The sequence below is a fragment of the Accipiter gentilis genome, chromosome 6 (assembly GCF_929443795.1).
Source record: "Accipiter gentilis chromosome 6, bAccGen1.1, whole genome shotgun sequence".
Taxonomy (NCBI): domain Eukaryota; kingdom Metazoa; phylum Chordata; class Aves; order Accipitriformes; family Accipitridae; genus Astur; species Astur gentilis.
This window is the reverse complement of record NC_064885.1, coordinates 33,449,431-33,468,811: the sequence shown is the minus strand read 5'-3', so window position 1 is coordinate 33,468,811 and position 19,381 is coordinate 33,449,431. Positions and strand designations below refer to the sequence as shown.

General features: G+C 43.9%; 1 protein-coding gene across 5 annotated transcripts in view; it reads right to left on the bottom strand.

Moving 5' to 3' along the window:
• The window catches only part of DIS3L2 (DIS3 like 3'-5' exoribonuclease 2), a 201,113-nt gene that overhangs the window by 70,825 nt on the left and 110,907 nt on the right, over positions 1–19,381 (bottom strand). For all 5 annotated transcript variants that reach the window (XM_049802432.1, XM_049802436.1, XM_049802433.1 and 2 more), the window contains 2 exons: positions 11,017–11,129; positions 3,603–3,710 (listed from right to left, as the gene is read on the bottom strand). In XM_049802432.1, coding sequence (XP_049658389.1) covers positions 3,603–3,710; positions 11,017–11,129 — 221 coding nt within the window. The remainder of the gene's footprint in view (positions 1–3,602; positions 3,711–11,016; positions 11,130–19,381) is intronic.

Here is a 19,381-nt window from a genome sequence, read left to right as displayed (position 1 = left end):
AAGCCAGCTCTGAGGCTACATGGTGGTTTCTTCCACTGGCTTCCAAAAGCTCTCTCTGTCCCTTGCAAGAGGTAACAGACCGGATTTCCGCCTTGCTGTCTGAACTTGAAGCTTTCAACAAAACCTCATTTTTCTCCTTGCTTAGAAGAGGCCAAATATTTCAGAGCTCCGCTCACTTCCTTGTAAGATGAGAGATGCAGCATACTGGGCCCCCAGAATATAACTAGAATGTCAAATCTCAGGCAGGCTACATTCAGGGCAAAGCGTCAGGACAAGAAGCCCATTAGTAGCAGATATTAGATTTCTTTTACTCCTCTGTTTCCTCAATTCCTTTTTGTGTTCTTGGTCTCTCAAAGGCAACCAAGCAGCGTGATGCAGAGTGCCCAATTTCCATTCCTGCAATGGCTCTAACAGGTGTAAACTGGACAGTAACAACCATGAGAGATCTCAATTATTAACATACCCAATAAACACCTTCTCACCAAGATTGCCTGGATGCATTAAACACGTCATGTAGGCAAAGAATGGAGTTTGGACACATTTTGCTCATGCAGTCCAGTAATCCCTGTGCGTGGTAAGCAGAGCTGCCAGACTCAGCCTTGCTGCAGCAGGCTAACTTAACTCTACCCACCATCCAAGTATTTCCTGGAAATGCCCCCCATCTCTGTTTTAAGCAGCCATCCAAGCAGACTTTGGGTAATCACAGCCTTGCATCCCTGGTTTGGAGACCCCACCAGAGAACGGGCAAGCTCCGCTTCTGCAAGGAAAGCCGCACAAGGCTGGCTGGCCCATGTACCAGTGGCTGATGGATGGGCAAAGCAGTGCAGAGGAGCAACATCTGGGGGTTGTAAGCTGAGACTCAAAGATTACGAGTAGCCCGCAAGACCGGTCTGCAAGGTCTCCCCCATCAAGGCAAACCTGGTGCACCCAGACTCCAGACAGAGTACCAGTATCTGAGACATTTCTAGGGTTACGTTAAGGTGTTCCCCAGCATTGGCTGCTTTTGAGAAAAAGCTGTAGTGCCCACCACATCATGTGATGGCAGTCAGTGTGGCTCAGCTGAAACCCTCCCATTAGCACAGTCCCTGGTGGTACAGGTCTCTTTGAGGGTGTGACATAGCTGTGCAGGAGGCTGAGGACTTTCTCCATGCAAGGCAGTGTCCATATCGTGTCCTGGCTGACGACAACAGTTTTGAGCCTGGAAGACACATTGTTTGTATAGGTTGTTTCAGACTGAAGCAATTTTTCTTCATCACTGGTAGAAGGAACCAGCAGGGCTGTGCTTCAAATATCTGCAGGCAATAACTGAAAAGGAAGAGTTGCATCGTTTGTTTTCAAATATCTTTCTGTTGACTGCATCCGAACAAGAACGTGCTACGTTGTTCCTATAAACGCCCAGCTCTGCTTCTGAAGAACAGCACAGATGCAACAATATGGTTAACGCCTCTGCCCTTGGAACGTCATTTCAGATACATCATGTCACACTATCCCACTGGAGTCCATGGAGCTATGTGGAGTGCTGCTCAGGCAAAGTTTTGTTACACTCAGTGAAAACTAGAAGAGAAAAACTCCAGAACCCAAAAGCAATAGAAACAAGAAAGTGCCTGTCTCTCAGAAAGGGCTAAGCCTGGCATTATTTTTCTAAAAGAAACAAGAATTAAAAATCCCAACAACCTATCAATAGTCACATTCAAGTGAGGAATCTGTGTGGCTTTTCCTTGGGAGATGCATTAGCTCTAGACTTATTTGCTTTGGAACAGTAACAGTGAGAGCTCAGAGCAGCTCTTGCCTCTAGTAGCGCTGTTGGGCTCTGCTTTGCAAGCTCAAGGTTATGATACTGCGGTGCACACAGGGTGCAATGAAGTGCTCTTTGGCCTTATGCATCCCTCACTGAGGAATGTCGTCTCCTCAATGTCAGTGTTCTCACGGCTTTCCCCCACCAGCTGAAGTTCAAAGGCTGTGTTGGGCCCTTTGACTCACCTCCCTTTCACCCAGCAGAGCCTGGGAAAGCATGTGATCCTGTTTACACTGAGATTAGGCTACAGTAACACCTAGAAATACAGGAGACACATTCTGTCCCACTCAACCCAAGAGATAAGCTCTTACAAGAATGCCCTGCTGGGCAAAAGCCCTGCAACCACTTTTCCTCTTGGAAGGAGTAAATTCTTCTCTGGCCTTCGCCTGATATTCAAATCAAGTGACCTTGATTAAGACTGCAGTCCCGAAAGGCCCCCTAGGAGAAACCAGTTTGCTGAGAGGGCCGTAGGCAGTTTGCTTTCCAAGGGGCAGCATGGCCATGGCCCAGACCACTGCTCCTCCAGAGATCAGCTCCCTGAGCAGGTGTAAGGCTGATACTGCAGCTCCTCTGTTTTCTCACTGGTCAGACTGGGTTGGTCTGAACACTGTTTGAAAAGCAAATAATGTATATATTGCAGGGGACAAGAGACAAGATTTAATTAAAGGCTTATTTTAATTAAGACTTTACTATTAGCTGTTCAAAGACCAGAGTCAATAAAAGGCCCACCAAGTAGCTACTACTAGAAGGCCTCATGAGTAATCATGCTGTCGCTATAGGAAGTAAAACGCTTTTCACAACGAACAAATAAAACCCACCCCAGTGCCCAAACAGGGACTCACTGGAGAAATAGAGCTATAGGATTGCAACCGTATTTTGCTAAAGCACAAAACAAGATTCGGTATCCTTTAGAGCAGCATGGACAATAATAAGGAAGTAAAGTTAATCTTTGTGAAAAATCACCAAATTGGCACAAGAAATACTCTCCACAGACAAAGTTGTGCATGAGCACAACACTGGTTAAAAAAAAGTAATTCTGAGTACAAAAAGTGTGCTTCGCTTAGATTGGAGAGTCCTCTGGTAGTGGCAGTCTTTACCCCCCCTCGATTAGCAAGGGGACCCTGTGATCACCAGAGGTGATTGTTAGGGTTACAAAAAGTGTGGGAGGGGAACAGGGAGAGAAATGAAGACCTGGGGAGAGCTGACAGGCAGTTGAAGGCAGCTCACTGCACTGACAGACAGCCTCCACAACTGCTCCCTGGAAATAACACATGCAGAGGATGGAGCTGTGCCTTTGCTGAAGAGCTATCACACTTTATTTGGATCGATGTAATCTGCAGCTCTGAAGAAGAATGAAATAGTCTGTTTACCAGAGAGTCCACAGAGGGATACTGCCCGCATTCACTGCATTGCACAACTGCCTATGAGTACAAGGCAGGGTTGGAGTCAGGGGGAAACATCTCGTCCCACCCAAAGCATTAGCTTCAAATTGCTGCTGGAGGTAAGGCATTAAATGGATGAGTGACCTGGCAAGGAGCAGGAAATTCTCCGTTCCTGAGATTCACACAAATATTTTTCCTTTCCCCACCATGTTGTGAGATTATTCTAGCTGGAATTTCCATGGTATCTCATCAGTAGGACAAGATACAGGGTCAGTCCTACATCCTCCAGTATTGTTCACTGACTAGTCCTTTGCTATCCACCTGGGTGTTTAGGGATGGCATTTTTACCACTCTGTTTGCAAGAGTAGGGGCTGGCCACTGAGGGGGGACTGATTAGCAGATTGACTGCCTGCTACTTGAGGTACCTTGCCTTCTGGAGTCACCTTCCACATCACAGAGAATGTCAGCCTATCTTGCATGGGATTGAGACTGCATAACTCTTCACAGAGCAGCTTCGGAAGCATCGGGATCACCTGGAAGGGAAGGGAAGAGAAGAGAAGAGAGTCTTGATGATATATGGGCTTTTAGTAGAAACCTGTCTGTAGCCAAGCTTCCCTGACCAGTTGGTAAAAGACAGGCTCAAGAATGCACAAAAGGAGAAAATACATTAAACCTTCAGGATCACATTCTCTGTGGCAGGAGTAGCTATGCCATAGCTCTGGGATGCATCACCCATGTCAGAGCTACATTACATAGTGAACAGCATACTGGCACGGAATGAGTAAGTAAACCAAATCCTCTGAAATGAGAGGAAGTCAGACATGGCTAAGGCCACCAACGCTCACATCAGCCCCGTCCCTCACTGAGACCAGAGGGAGCTGTCAGTCTGCAACCTGGGAATCACTCCCAGTGCTCACCTCCAAGGAATGGAGTAAGCATCCTGGAGCATCCTGCGTCCTTGTTATGCAAACACTTCACTCTGCAGCTTTTAAGGTCACAAAGTTTGCTCTGTTTTCCACTTCTTTCCCACTGCCATTTTGGCAGTAGGAAGAATGAGGAAGGCTCAGCACATCAGGAAACTTGATGTTGAAGAAACATGGTGCTAGCAGTCAGGAGCTCAAGAGCTTGGATTTGGGAACTGTGTTGCTTGCTTTGCCACTGAATACTGTGTAACCAGGCAAGTAATGCAGTCTGCTCTCTGCAAAGCATAAACGAAACTTCTCCCATGCATCACAGGAGTGGTGCATGGTTTTAATAAAAATTGAGCCATGCTTTGTAGCGGAGACAGGAACATATAGATGTTGGTGAGATAAACAAAAGCACCTGTTTTATGACTATTGAACATGGTGTTTGCAAACAGAGGGAGAACAATTATTATTTTACTATACTCAACTCTGTTTGAACAAAATGTCAGCCAACAGAAATTTCTGGCAGGGATTTTTTTAACCTGTGTCCTAATTCCTTACAACTAATCAATATTTCTGCTGCTGAACATTGAATTACCAAACCACAAATTACTCACCTGACTACAGCAACAAAGCAAAAGCTTTGGAGCATATTCATGCTAGAGCAAACCTGAGCAGTTCCAAGTGTTTCTACCATCCCTGAGTTATTTCCCAGGTGAAGTCTGCAGTAAAGATAATATGTAGCAGCTGTTTAATGAAGCAAACCTAATTATTAGCATTTCACACTCTTATTTCCCTTCTCATTATTTACCTTTGTGAAGAAGCAATAACTGCCCTCAAAGAGGAAACACATTACTCCTCTTGTTTATTTTGAGTGGCAATGTGGGCTGGTGCATTCCAGAAAAACACAGAGAGAAATGCCCTACTTGGTTGCCGTAAAATATTTTAGATATTTAATTTAGTTTCCGTTTTGATTGCTCTGTGTGCCACCTTGTAAATATAGGACCAGCAGGAAGCTGACTGGCATGCAAACCCCAGCTCTTCCAAACTCTGACACACCTATTTGGTGATTTCAGAGACAACTTTTCCTACCTGGATGCCAGGGGTACTACTGTTCTTCAAAAGAGTAAGAAAAAAAGTCTCAGGTGTCCATTTTCTCCTCAAGTGCACATATTTTGTATTTACCTTTTGCTTTGAAGGAAAGACTCTTAAAATATTTAATCACATTTGTGGTTTGGCACCGGACGATGGCTATAAATCCATTCTAATTGCAGTGCATATTAATGCCAAAAGGTTAACTGTACAGCCTGTGACTGTCAAGGAGTCACTCGCAACATGAATCAGCAGCACTAGTTCAGCTGGAAGGTCACAAGGGCACAGATTATGATAAGCTGTTTCCCGCAACACAAAGGCCGTCAACTCTGTTATTCCAGTTGTGAGCAGTATGTTAACAATACTGGTACATTAATAACTCACAGATCCAGTACGTGAGCTCTGCCATGCTGCCTGGAAGGACCTACACCACAAAGTTATAAATTTAGCGTGAGTGGTGCCAACCCATACCAGAAAGGAGAGAAAACAGCTTTATAGACTATCGGAAATCCCTGCCTGCGGAAGATCACCCATGACCACCATGAGACCCTGAAGTTCAGGTCATAGTGAACAAAGTGCTAGTAATTTAATAAAAGCTCCTGTGCCCTTTTCCACCCAAATTAAAAGCTCCAGTTACTAGCTCTTCTCTCTCTCCCCTCCTCTGTGATTGATCATCTGATAATGGTCTGTACTTATTGAATATTTCTGTGCCTTAGCACACCCTCTTTCCCTTCACATCTCCTGCAGCAGTAACAGTCTGCTACAAAAATGCCTACATGAAACCTGAAATCACATCCACAAAGAACAGCCCGAACAAAACAACAGGATGCTTGTTTTAAGTGTACTTGAGCAGGATTAATATCCAATTCAAGAGGCAATAATTCTATGGAAGGGCTTTCAATGATGTGAAACACAAGCAAAGCTTTAACTCAGATCATAACTACGGCACTAAACACTCACCAAGCAATTAGCTGTTACAAACCTACTGTTAAACAGGGAAGCATCAACCCACGTTACCCTTGTTTTGCAGGAGAGAAACTTTAGGCAAAGTAACTTAACCCAAGCCATGGAGGAAGCGTCACAGGAGAGCAAGAATTCAACCTTTCCTGGGCTCAGCAAGTACACACATAAGACAATGTGACCTTGCATTCAAGGTATTTCAATTTTATCTACCTCACTGAATTAAAAGAAGAAACCTGTTTTCAACACCATGACAGTCTTGGCTAACTGCCTGCCTCTGCTTTAACATCACGATTCCTCTTCACACTCTACACGGAAAATAAACCAACTGTCACAAAGCAGAGAAATTTAGGTTATAAATACACATTTCCTTTTTCCTTAACATGATATGGTCACAGGCTGAAAGGATTCTTAGTAGTTGCAAGCCCAGCATTTAACATACAAAGATGTCACAATTGTGTCACACTGGGAGAGCGAGATGTTTCAGGAGTTATCCCAGGGGTTGCCCAGAAGGAACTTTTGCAATAGGATTATCTCCATCTCTTTCTGAAGGAGACGCAGGATGAGAGGAGATTTCCCTAAGTACGTCTTTAATGCCTAGATTTGCAAAATATCAGAGTTGCATAGCATCACCTCAAATAATCCGGAGGTTGCCCGGCATCTTTTAAATACTTTGCCCTTCCCGTGACTGTCTGCCAAGAGACAGCAGTGTCTGCCAGCTGCCCTGTGGATTGCCACGACACACAGAAATCCAGCTAGCTGAAACACTGCCGAGGGTTATCACCTCCAGCGTGAAGTGGTTTCCTTAGCAAATTGCTAAGGATGTGCCTATGTTGGGGATCACATCATTCAGCTTGATTTTACTGCAGGTGAAAATAAAGTCACCTCGGCTTATACAGGGATCATAAAGCTAGAACAGGGCAGGTGTATAAATGTAGTTGAATCTAGAAATGCAGTTGGAGAGACCCAGCAGGGCTAGGGGAAAAAACTTTCACAATGAAAAAAAGGACCTACAGCCCCCAGGAAATCCTTTCTAATGAATGTATCATAGAAACCAGGGCTGAAGAAAGGCTTTGGTGGTGAGAGCTTGTCTGGTTTTCATCCCCTTCTATCAGTCAGACTAATAAAAGACATCATCTCTCCCCACAAGCCCAGCAGGGCCCAAGAGATACTGGAAAAGGGCACTTCTTTGAGTGAAAGGCAGATATCCACAGTGCTCGCAGCTGTGGGTCTGCATTTCAAATCAAATCACAGACAAAGGATTTCTCTCCCCCTACTTCCAAGTCCCACATGCAAAATCTCCAGTGCTACTGTATCCGGCTTGAGACTTAGTGCTCTAGCACTGCCCGACAGCCTCCCTCCACGTTATCGGCTTTCCCCTCAGGCAGCCACATGTCCCAGCACACCAAAGCGGTGGGCAGCTAGGGAAAACCAAAGTAAGCGAAGGCACCGCCGGGGCTGGGGGGTTTCCTACACATCATCATCCCAGCGTTATAAGACACATGGACCTGTAATCAAGGCTGGCCACACTGCTTAGCAGCTGGCTCCTCTGCATGGTGGATTCGCTTTGGACATGGGAAGATCTAACCTCCTGCTTGCGAGAGCCCCTGGTTTTGTTTTGGTTTGCCTCTTTGGCTAATAAAGTGCTTCCAGAAACCAAATGCGAGTTTCCAGGCTCAGACTCATTCCTAGGGAGCTGGGCAGTGGGAGGGAGCTCACGCATACTGGGATGATAAAACTTCCCGTTCCCTTTAAAATCAGAAACATCTGCTGCAGCCAGGACTGACTCACCAGCCAGGTTCACAGCAGGTTAGCCAGGGCAGCTCTCATCAATGGACTCGCTATAGCAGCTTTTCAGGGAACGGAAGGGGAAAATCGATCAGTCAACCAAAGGGAAAAGGGAACAAACTCTGGTTAAGAAAACCCCCTTATTTTCACAAAGTCGCACAGACAGCTTTGCTCCCTTCAAACAACCTCATTCTGCTGGCACCCTGCTTTGGCTGCCTGCTCAGGCTTGGTTCAGTTGGTTACAACCGCCGCTGACTCTGGGGGTGACCCCTTCTCCCACCGCCGGCCTGATGGGGAGGGATTGTATTAACCAAGAGTTTCCATCAGCTGCTCTCCCCAGAGCTGGGAGGAGGATGCTGAGGTCCAACAGTGGGGTGGGCTCAGCAAGCCTCTTGCTTACACACTAAGACACTCAAAGGAAATAGGCAATTTGTTTATGAGCCAAGATTTCTGCTCAAGACTTGTATCAACACTTCCATGAATTCAGATTTTGAGCAACTCTTTGTTACTCAGCCTGAGATTATCAAAATATCAACACCCTGACAACCTGCTGGTGTCAAAAGTGAATGTCTCGAAGTCCTTGGACTCAATGTGAGAGATAGGCTTACAGTTCTGATCTTTGATCTCCAGTATAAAATAGGACCAATAAAATATTATAGGGATTTATGGCTGACCTCTCACTTGAGCTGCTTCACACCTAAAATAACACTATAAGATGTGCCAAAAAAGAGGAAACTGTTTAGGTTTTCTTGCTTCTTAAAACCTGATACACTTTTATTTCAAACACTTTTGACTTTTATTAAATAGACTGCTAGCAATTACACAATAACTCCCCTTCTGGATACATGGTGCAGGAAAATTAAATATGTGGCTTTATTTAACTTCTTTGGGAGGATTAGCATGGTGCTAACCTCTAGCAGAATCACAGCTGTCTTAGGAAACAGTTCCATCAAAGGAAAGCATATTTTCTACAAGACTCATGCTACCATCTTGTTTCAGACAGCCTGGCTGCTTTCCTTTGCCCATTCCCTCTCTCCTTTTCATCTCTTGCAACTAAAATATTGACCATTTCATCATCTAACCTAGTTTGCACTCTTAAAATATATTTTCTGCAGGGCAGAAGTGTGGGGAAAACACTAATCCTGACTGCTGGGCCAAGGTAGTTGAAAAGCAATTGAAGATTACGGGCAACGGATAACTTACGTTGGCATCGCACGTGACTGACTGGTAGTGCTGAGGGGAAAAAAGCACTTCGAAAGAAAATTCGATTAGCTTTTGAATTCAACTAGATTATCATGAAAAATGCCTCCTTTCCATAGAAAAGTCTTCCTTCTCCCTTAAAAAAAAAAAATCACATGCCTTCAAACCACAGTATTTTAACTTGGCAATACTGCGACAACATCTTCCTGGACTACAGCTTTGCTGCTCTGCAGTGACATTCCCCCTGGGCCAGCCCACATCTCCCATAGTGAGCTACAGCCATTGAGTCATCCATCAGAGGGGGAAGCAGAACACCACAGAAGCCAAGGGCTTATCACTGGAGAGACTGTAGGATTGGGAAGACTCTAGTGCCAGAAGTGCTGTTTCCATGAGATACGCATTGCTTCCCACTCCTGGAGAACAGCAAGTCACTGGCAACTGGTGTTTCCCAGTGCAGCCACTCCTTGGTCCCACACTGCAGCACCTGTGTGCTGTTGGTCTCACTACCACTGACCCAGCTCGGGCACTTCTGCATTGTTATTACGGCTATTCCACGCAACCCATACTCACAGAGACGTAAAATCCATCAGACTCACTGAGACCCCCTGAAGCTGTGCCTTGCTATTTCTACCCAAGGAAAGTTACAGAACAGCTACTAAAGGTTAACAGCTTGATATCAAACCACTAATTTTATTTCAGTAGTGTAAAATAAATCATTTTATCATCTGGAAAGTGTGGAGAGGACACAGTAAGCTATTGGAACAAGCATCATTATAAGACCCTCCCCGGAGAGCAACCCTCGGAACATCCAGGAAGGGAGGGGAAGAATCACTCCTAATCCGAAGCAGCAAGTAGGATACATTTGTTTATTTATTATACAAAAGATGCCCTGTCATCCCAGAAAGGGCTGCAGAGACAAGGACTTCAGCCTGACTGAATGGGAGTGTGGGGAGAGGCAGATTAATCTGCTCCTATGAGACTGCCCTCAACACTCCTCTTCATGCAGCTGATGCCTCAAGCCAACACAGGACACTAACAGCCAAGCTTCTCGGCTTCCCTGCACGCACAGTGCCGGTGGTATCCGATGAGCTAGGAAGTGTTTCTGCACATTCAACTGAAAATGAGACAGCCACAGACAAAACCTGGATGTTTCCTTTCTGATAATGTTGAACTTGAACCTATTAATTTTTAAAGTTTAGGAGTCAACTTTAAACTTGAGTTTAACATTTGGCTCTGTTACACTAAAATCTGTACAATTTCAAGTATCTTTTCACTGCATGATGAAAGAACACCATTTCTCCAGTATTTGGGATACCCAGATAAAATAAGAGTGTGAACCTTCTGTTGTACCTCAAGATGTGAGATTGCACAAGGTGTTTTACATCCTACTCTGCTATGCATCCACTTCTGGGAGGGATTAGCTAGTACTACTGCACTGAAGATAAAGACAAAACTGTCCACCACCACTACCACATCGGCAAATTTCAAGCTCCCAACAGCAAAGCAGACAAGCCAGCTTGGGTCTGTCAGGCTTATCTCAGGTCAGCATGGTGCAAACGTAGCTATGCAGCTCTGGGCCCTGAACTAGCTCCAGATCAGCAGACTCCCGTTCACACGGAGCTGGTCCTGAGCTGGCAAGCCCTAGCACACCTGGGTCTCTGCCCACAGACACAGGGTCACAAACTGCTGCTTCGCCCCGTGCTCTCTCCGTAAGCTCCAAGGTAGTCAGCAGCTATGTTAGCTCTTGTGTTTGCATCAATCTACTCATTTTTGTACGTTTGCTGCAATAATAGCCAGACTTTGATTGCGGGCATCTGAAAATGAACCTTTAAAATAAATCTATGGTAAATAGAAGACAAAGTTGTCAGACAAAAAAAGGGAAAGTTGTCCTTACCTTTTGCACTAGATAGACACTAGTTGCTCTTTCGCTCGCTACTTTATCCAGTGCTGTTTCTTCAAGTACAAAGTAGCTTACATCTGCAATGTGTACACCCACTTCGAAGTTCCCTGAAATTGCACAAGGGAGTCAGTAGGCTGCAGGTGGAAATGAACTGCTGACATATTTAACTCTGACCCCTCTCCTCCCTCTCCCAGTGCTAACATAACCTTTTTGCCTTATGCCTAGATCTCACAAAAATGATACCTCTTTCCACCTCTTCCATCTGAGATGAAACGTGTGGTCTCTCAGGACACTACTGAATTCACAGCCACTGTGGCTACAACATGTGAGTGAATACACATATGAATGAATCCTCAAGCACAGCGGTGGATATATGAAAACCCTTAAAAACCACGTGGATAAGTCTTTCCAACTGGGAGCTTGTATTAGTGAGCCCAGTCCTCACCCCTTTGCTGTCAGACAACAGTAAGCAAGAAGTATGGGACCCCACCTTGCAAGCACACAGGCAATGCAGGACACCATTTCCCAGGTACGGAGCAGCCGGTCACACATGTTTCTGGGTTCCCAGAGCTGCACTTGTTTCCACTTCACCCTCGTTGAGCCCAAATTGCTGCTGGTGACCTGGGAAGTCTTAAATGACTTTGGACCAGGCTACGCAGAAGTGCAGCTTTCCACAAGCAGAATATTCCCACTGTTATCCTGCCTTACCTTCAGATTAGGTTCTTTATCCTTTAATTAGAGTCCAGTCTAGAGGTATCTTTATTCAAAAGTTAGGCTAGAGGGGAGTACTACTGAAGTTTAGCACGAGGTTTTGGCAATAATTTGGATTTGGAAGTAGTGATCATCCTCAGCTTTGGAAGTAATTAGTACCTTGGTCCAAGAAATTCTGGTTTGCTAATCCTCAAAGAAGCCTATTGACCTTTGTTTTCTCTGGAAAGACTAGGCTAGATTTGAGGTGCTTATTTGTAGAATAGTTCTAAGTGCAGCGGGTTCCTAATTATAACATTTCATTCTTTGGAGGAATTCACTAAGTTCCTGGTAACTATAAATATTTTTTCTTTCCTTAATTTTTTAAAAAAGACAACGTAATAAGATACCACGCTAGTGACAACCCCGTTTGTTTATATGCCTTGCAAAGAATATGATCAAAGCCTTTCCCTAGAGTGTCACATTTTTGAAAGATAAATGGTTTATAGCTGCCATCATTATGCTGTACATCTGCCCATGTGCCCTTCGGATGGGTACCGGTGCTAGATTTCAGCAGAGTGGGAATGGAAATGTATATACAGGCAAAGAGGAAGCATGAGAAGGTGCAAGCTCATATTAGGAGAGCCACCCAGCCCACTGTGCCCCCAGCTGGGAGTTCAGATAAGTGAGCACCAACCCGCTCTGTGCGAGTTTGAATTTGTAACAATTTTAACTTAACTTTATTAAGCCATGTTTGCGTAGCACTTTGAGTACGTAAAGTATTATCTTGCTTTTTGAGCTGCTTTTGTACACTCAACAGAGCACAGATGTAAAGGCAGCAGAAACGCACAGGGAAGATGGGAGCGTTGGGGATTGGATTTGTCCACATAACCTACAGTCACTGGAAGGTCCTGCAGAGTAAATATGATGCCAGCGGGGAGAGAGGGCAATAATCCCATCGCACACCAAGGGACAAATTCCACCACTCGTTAGGAAGCTGGGAGAAAAGACTGCAGATTAAATGGTTCACCTCAGAAAGCTGCCTACAGCTGTGTTGTGATATTATCACATGCCTTGAAAGCTGCTCTACATGGATTAGGCATCCAAGCCTGAAACTACTTAGACAGTAAGTCTTAGACCAACAGTTCAACCAACAGGTTTAGTATTACATGCACTTGAAGCCAACACACTCAGAAGGTAAAAAAATATTGAATACTTTGAAGTCAATATTGTAATGTATTGACCCTGCAGGCAAATATTGACTAAAGGAAAAGGAGAGGGGGTCATTACATCATGCCTTTAATCGTACTTTAATTCAATATGTGCACTGTTACATACATGAACTTTTTGTCCTCGGTAGAAAATCGACAAACCAAGAAAGATCTCATTGCATGAGATAATAAAACATGGAGTCAGCCAACGAAAACACATTGAGCAGAGTTAAATTTCATTCAGGTTTCCCACCAGAGCTTCTAAAAGCCAGGGTCAGCGTGAGCCCCCTGCTTTTGAACTTTTAATGGAAATTCTATCTAAATATTTTCTTACATACATTGACATAATGCAAACTGGCAGCTCTTTGGGTTTGTCTTGCTCAAGTATGAATCACCCTATCTCCCTCACCCCCCAAAAATTCAGACCAAGAGAACTTGAAGATACAGCACAGCAATCAACCAATCTGATTTCTCTCAAATCATTGGTTTTGAACGTGTTAGACAAAATAGCAGCCTAAGCCTGCACAGAAATACCTGCCTACTGCTCTCTCCTGGTTTATTTGCTAATTAAAATGAAAGAGCTTTGTGGATAGAGAAATACTATTCACTAGGATTCTCTTCCAGGTCCACAAACAGTTTTTCTAGTCTCATTAATTTTTATGACAAAGTCACAAAAGGAACATTTCACATTGGAAGTCTTGTGTTATTTCCAAAGGAAAAAAAAGAAAATGCGGCCTGAATGAAAGGAAAAGAGTTAAACTGGCACTCATTTGTTGAAAAAGTCTTGTTAGAGAGAGCAGAGGAAAGGGGGAAAGGGTGGACACCACACGGACCACACACCACAGGCTGCTACACATGGTCTACTCCACCTTCGTTTTGATTAAGAAATCTACTTTTCCAGCAAATAGAGGCTTCAAATCTTGGCACGTAGCTCCCCATCGTGATAGACTTTATACCATAAATTTCTTACAGAAACAAGCACTTTACAAACCACAGACTTGCTTCACCCCAAATTTAAAATTCTCCTACAGTGAAGCTAAAGCTCCACAACAACCCCTAAAGCTAGGTATACGCCACCAGTTTAAGGATATTTTTTTTCTTAAAAAGAAATTTATAAGAATGTACAGGAGATTAAGCCAGACACTTCATATGCTGATTCTAAAGCAAGAGCTGAAGGGACCATCTATTGCAATGAAAAATGCTGAAGGCACTTGGAGGCTTTTTTCACTCAGGATATCTGGGATTTTTTCATTTAAAATAATTTCATCTGAAAGTGGGTGCAAAATTGTCATCCCATTCGAACTCTACCACTACAAAGCTGCTACATGGGAGACGTTTAGCAACAGGGAATGCAGTTTAGACTCAAGCAATGCATGTTTTATTAACCAGCTGTACCCTATTAGCTTCTCTCTGCAACTACCGACACGCAGCAACAGAGATGGATGGGAGACAGGAGTATTATTTGAAATTACACTATGGCAGTGCAAAACCCAAAAATGAGGCCCTTTGCAAAGAAGAGCTCTCCTCCTGAGGTCTGCAAGTAGGAACAGGGAAAGGACTGGGCGCTCAGCCACCAAAGCTCTTCTTGGGCCAATGCTCTGTGCAAGAGGGACAGGATTTGTTGCCACCTTGCTGCAGACAACACAGTTCTGATGCCCTTGCGGCACTGCACGCAGAGAAGACAATTTCCCTTTTTGTTTACCATCACGTAGGCTGCTAGAATGGTAGAATATAACAGGCCTGCATTCCTCAAACTTTCTAGAAGCCTGGATCCCCTCTTGAAGCTTGCCATGTGACAGAGCTACAAAAGGCAGGTCTCCCTCAGCATGATGCTGCACTAGGCACACAGTGGTTTTGGAGAAGGATCGGCTCCTTGATCTGGGAATCTGGTTTGTTTGAACCCACTCCAAAACCTTGTGTATGTAACGCTGATATGATGCTAAAATCAAAGGAGAATGGTGGCACCTCACAGAAGAACAAAGAACAAGCTGTTCCTTTTTTTATTTTTTTCACTGATGATCTCATTCTCTACGACAAAACAGTTCAAAGAGCTTTCTTCCTTCTTTATTGAGCAAAATTATAAACAAAAAAGGATTAGCAAGAAAGAGCTGGAAGAGAGGGAAAAGGCCCTTTCACCCTGTAAATGCTCAAGAAAAACTGCCAACCCAGCAAGTTGTATCAAGTATTTGCCCCAGGAGTTAGAAAGTTGAGTTGAATGTATTTGAACAGTATGCAAGGAAACAGGCTGGCAGCAAATCCCTCTTCTCTGTCTTTAGCAACCCTAGTCAGTCCTAGCACAGAGACACAGACCAAGCAAGTTCACTTCATACCTTAGCATATGCGAATTTCAGGACCATGCAACTTAAAAATGCAACTCCTCAAGGATAAAACAGCAGAACATAATTCTCTAGCATGCATACACACTCCCATTTATTTCCATCCCACTTTCAAGCATCGACATACTCAGGAGAGAAGACAAACACTAGCAAGAGTGTTAAGTCAATGTAAAACCTAATACCAAGTTTTTTGTATTAACCACTATTTCTCACACTGTCTTCACCCCTCAGGGAGATACAGAATAGTTCAAAGCAGATTGCAAAGTGCTTGCTCTAGCCAGAAAACAGCCAACTACCTACCTGCTGCCAGCAGTTCAAGGTAGTTGGCTGCTCCCTAGCTAGACCAAACTCTTGCAGCAAATAATTACAGCTCCTTCCCATTCCCTTGCCCTGGGGGTACAGTGTTGCTGCTCTTATCTGCAAAGCAACATTTAGCACCTTGCAAAAGTATGAAAAACTTGCATAAAGAGAGACAAATGAGGCCTTTAGCCTACATGCATGTTTTGTTGCTGTTAGGAGTGCTACAGTAGAGCATGGGTCTTCATCAAGGCTGAGGTTCTCATGTGTGATCGTGGGCAAACCCGTGAGAACAGTGCCGACAATGCAGGGTCTCAGTTACAGAAGGGAAAGCCAGACGGGCTGCAGATAGTAATAGGGGTGGACACAAAACAAATATAAGTTGCACCAAGGCAGAAAATGGCACTGAAACTTGGGGAAGCTGCTGGGAAGTAACTAGAGGCCTTCACAGATCTTTAACACATGCCTTTAAATGAAGGCCCTGATCCAAGCCCAAACATTTCTGTTTCTCTTTGGCATGTGGATGTACATCCACAGCTCAAGTGTTACCGAAGTGTCCCTCTTGGGATAGAGAGAGAAGAAAAGAGAGAGAGAGAGAAGAGAATGACTGAGTGAATGGGAAAGCAAAAAAAAAGAGCAAGATGGAGAAGAGGAGGAGAAGAGTTTAATGTAAAAATAAAAGTGGAACCATGGAAAGAACAAGTTATTTGTCTGCTCTGGAGCCTGAAGACAAAGGTGGGTGGCTTTAATTCTCAGCTGAGGTTACTTTTCCACCACAGGAAGCCAAGCTATTGTTCAGAAAATCAGACAGTGTGTTTTATTTTACTTATTTTAAAATAACAAGGAAAGTGCTTAAATTTTACTTGCGTGCCCTAGGGCCATTTTGCTTTTTGAAAGCGCAGTGCAACTGAGCATAAATCCATTAACTTGTTTACCATGAAACCAAATTTTTTGAAACATCACATGATGGTCCTTTAGCCAACCGAAATGCAACTAATTACACCTTTTTTAAAGCAAGTAATAGCTTTTTCCTTCTCTAAAGGTCTGTTTCTTGACATAACCTCATGAAAAGAGTCTGGCAAAAGGAATCAGAATCCTGTATCTCAAGAGAGTGGGACAAGTCTCCAGGGTGCAGAGCAGCAACTTTTCCATCCAAGCATAAATATGACTTTAGTGAATGTTGCAATAACTTCAAAAGAGGAAAAAGTGTCTGCCCAAACAAACAACAAGTACCTCTAAAGATTAATGATCCACAAAATAGCACATACTATCAGGCATCGCCTCTAGGAGATGTCCCCTTCCAAGCCCCTCTGCTACTGGTTTGCATGAAAAATGTCCCACAGAAACAGCCCCCTTCACCTACCAGTCACAGAGAGACTTTGAGACCATGAGGAACAGCCTGGCCAAGGTTTCAAGATAATTGAACTCTTCTTTGAACTATGCTTAGTCACTTTTTTCTGGGTTTGTGGCACTTGGAGAGATGGCCAAGGTCAGGCCCCTGACTCGCACGGGGTGAAGAGAGAGGGAGCTGGCAACATGCAGCGCATCAGCTTGGCCACTCCAAGTGCCTGCATCAGACTGCAAGCGGCAAAATGGCTGGGTGGGTTTGGGTTTTTGCTTTGCTTCTTAAATCACAATTAAAACCATTGCTTTCTTTCAACCTTTTAACTCCTTTAGTCTTTAAAATCACATTTACATCTTTTCCTTCAGGAGCTGGGCTGATGTAAAGACAATAAAAGCTGCGACTTCTCTCATTTTACTGCATAAGCTCAGGAGCTGTGAAATGGATGAAATCCTCAACATTTGCAGAACCGAGATTGGCGCCAGTTATTCCAAAGTGAGAAACAGGATGAGATCACAGGGGAAGGGAAAAAAAAAAACCAAAACGACCATCTTCAAATGTTAACTCTTCCCATACTGAAAGTCTTGGTACTTCCTGGATTTCTGGAAGTATCTGAGAAACCACTGATAGAAATGGTGATGTTGCAAAGTGATGCTTTCAATGGTCCTGAGAGAACCAGGAAATATTCAGAGCATTTCATAAAATAAAGAGTAACAGGTTTCTTGTTATTTCCTTTTCTTCTGAAGTTAAAAGGTCAATGTGGGACATCAATGAGTCCAAAATCCAGAATAACTCCTACCTGCTTTGTAGTGACTTTTAAAGCACTGTTTTACTCAGCTCTCAACTATCCTGACCTTTGGCCATTTTGTCTTTGGCATCAACTGAATGTTATGGAGACAGCTACAATTTTACAAACCAATTTGGGATTGGCTCCGGATAGGGCACAAAACAAAACTCATGTGTTCATTAAGTGCATTGAAGGACAAGTGAAGATGAAAAGCACAAAAACATACTAGGAAGGGATCCCTTCCCAAGCAGAATATTTTCCAGAGTTTTCATGAGCCATCACCAATTCTTTAAATAGTTTCAGAATTATGAGGAGACTTTATCTATTACTAAATTAAATGCTGGGAGCAGGGCTTCCATGGAATTGCATACAGTTTTTGTCTGTAGCCACTAATAAATTCAGCAATGTCCTAAACCCACTTAATAGAATTTAAAAGCTACCTTTTATACCTCAAAACAAAGCCAGGACACCTCCATAATGTGGCACTTCACACATCGTGCATTACAGAGCCCTGAGTTTTATACACAAACTAGCACAAGGCAAATCAGTTAAGCACTGTTTCAAATACTTCGGCTAAGGTTAGCATTTAAAGCCCCCACAAGGAAGGTCCTCCCCCATGCCGCCCAGCTCTGAAGGATATGCTCAGAGATGGCTCGTGGTCAGCATGAGGCATTCCCAGGCTCTCAGGAGAGTGGGAGGGTCGATCCTCCCATAGGAACATGGGGTAGATCTTCATGCTGGTGCTGTTCTCCCAACTTCCAGCTCCCATGAGCCGGAAACATCTAAGCTGCTGATCAATCAGAATTCAGGTCTCCAGTCCTCACAGATCATGTCATGTTACCGAGGCAGAGAAAGAACACAAGAGTGTCCTGTCTTGTGGGTTGCCAGTGAACCCATATCAGCTCTTCATCATCTTGTGACAGGAGATGCTGCCATCCAGAACACACCTACTGCCTACGCCATTCCTGAAAACTACCTTCAAACCTGATGCAATAACTTCAGAGGAGAATGAAAGAGCTCTTCTGTGCAAGTGGTACCACTGCACCATTAAGTTGGATACTTACACAAGCAGGAATTCTCCCGAGGGAAAAACACTAAATACTCAGAAGGACAGAATTTACACAGCATGTACAAGATAAAACATTTAATTGCAGACTGAAGGACACAGGGAATGATATCCAACAGAATAAGCATAATGCATAAAGATTTGATCACGTTGCTGAGCGAGATACAAGCAGGAAAATACAGATGCAAGTGGGGCCCAAGTATTTTAAAAGTCAGGCTAGAGCACAGGACAGTTGGGGACAGACAGTATAATGATGGAAAATGAAGAGAATGTGCCATTTCTTTGAAATATCAAATGTGTCCAGCGTTGGCAGACTGATACCAGACATAATGGTTCCTTATGCAGCGATGCCTATGTCCCACCTTCTGCCTGTGCAGGTTTTCTCCCTGTTCCTATGCTGGTACCTTTTTACCAGCAGAGGGTCACAGGTAAGCTGGTTTCCTCTGTGCCTGCACAAGTGCCTAGCAGACTTTGTGAGGTGCCAAAATAGCAAGTTCCACTTAGAGGTTTTATAAATTGTTTCAATTTCTTTGCAAGATTCAAGTGTAACAAGCAAAGTGAAGAGGAGTTACAAACTTCAAATACATCAGATTTATCTACTGAATGACAGTATTTGCTATGTGGTCATCTCTG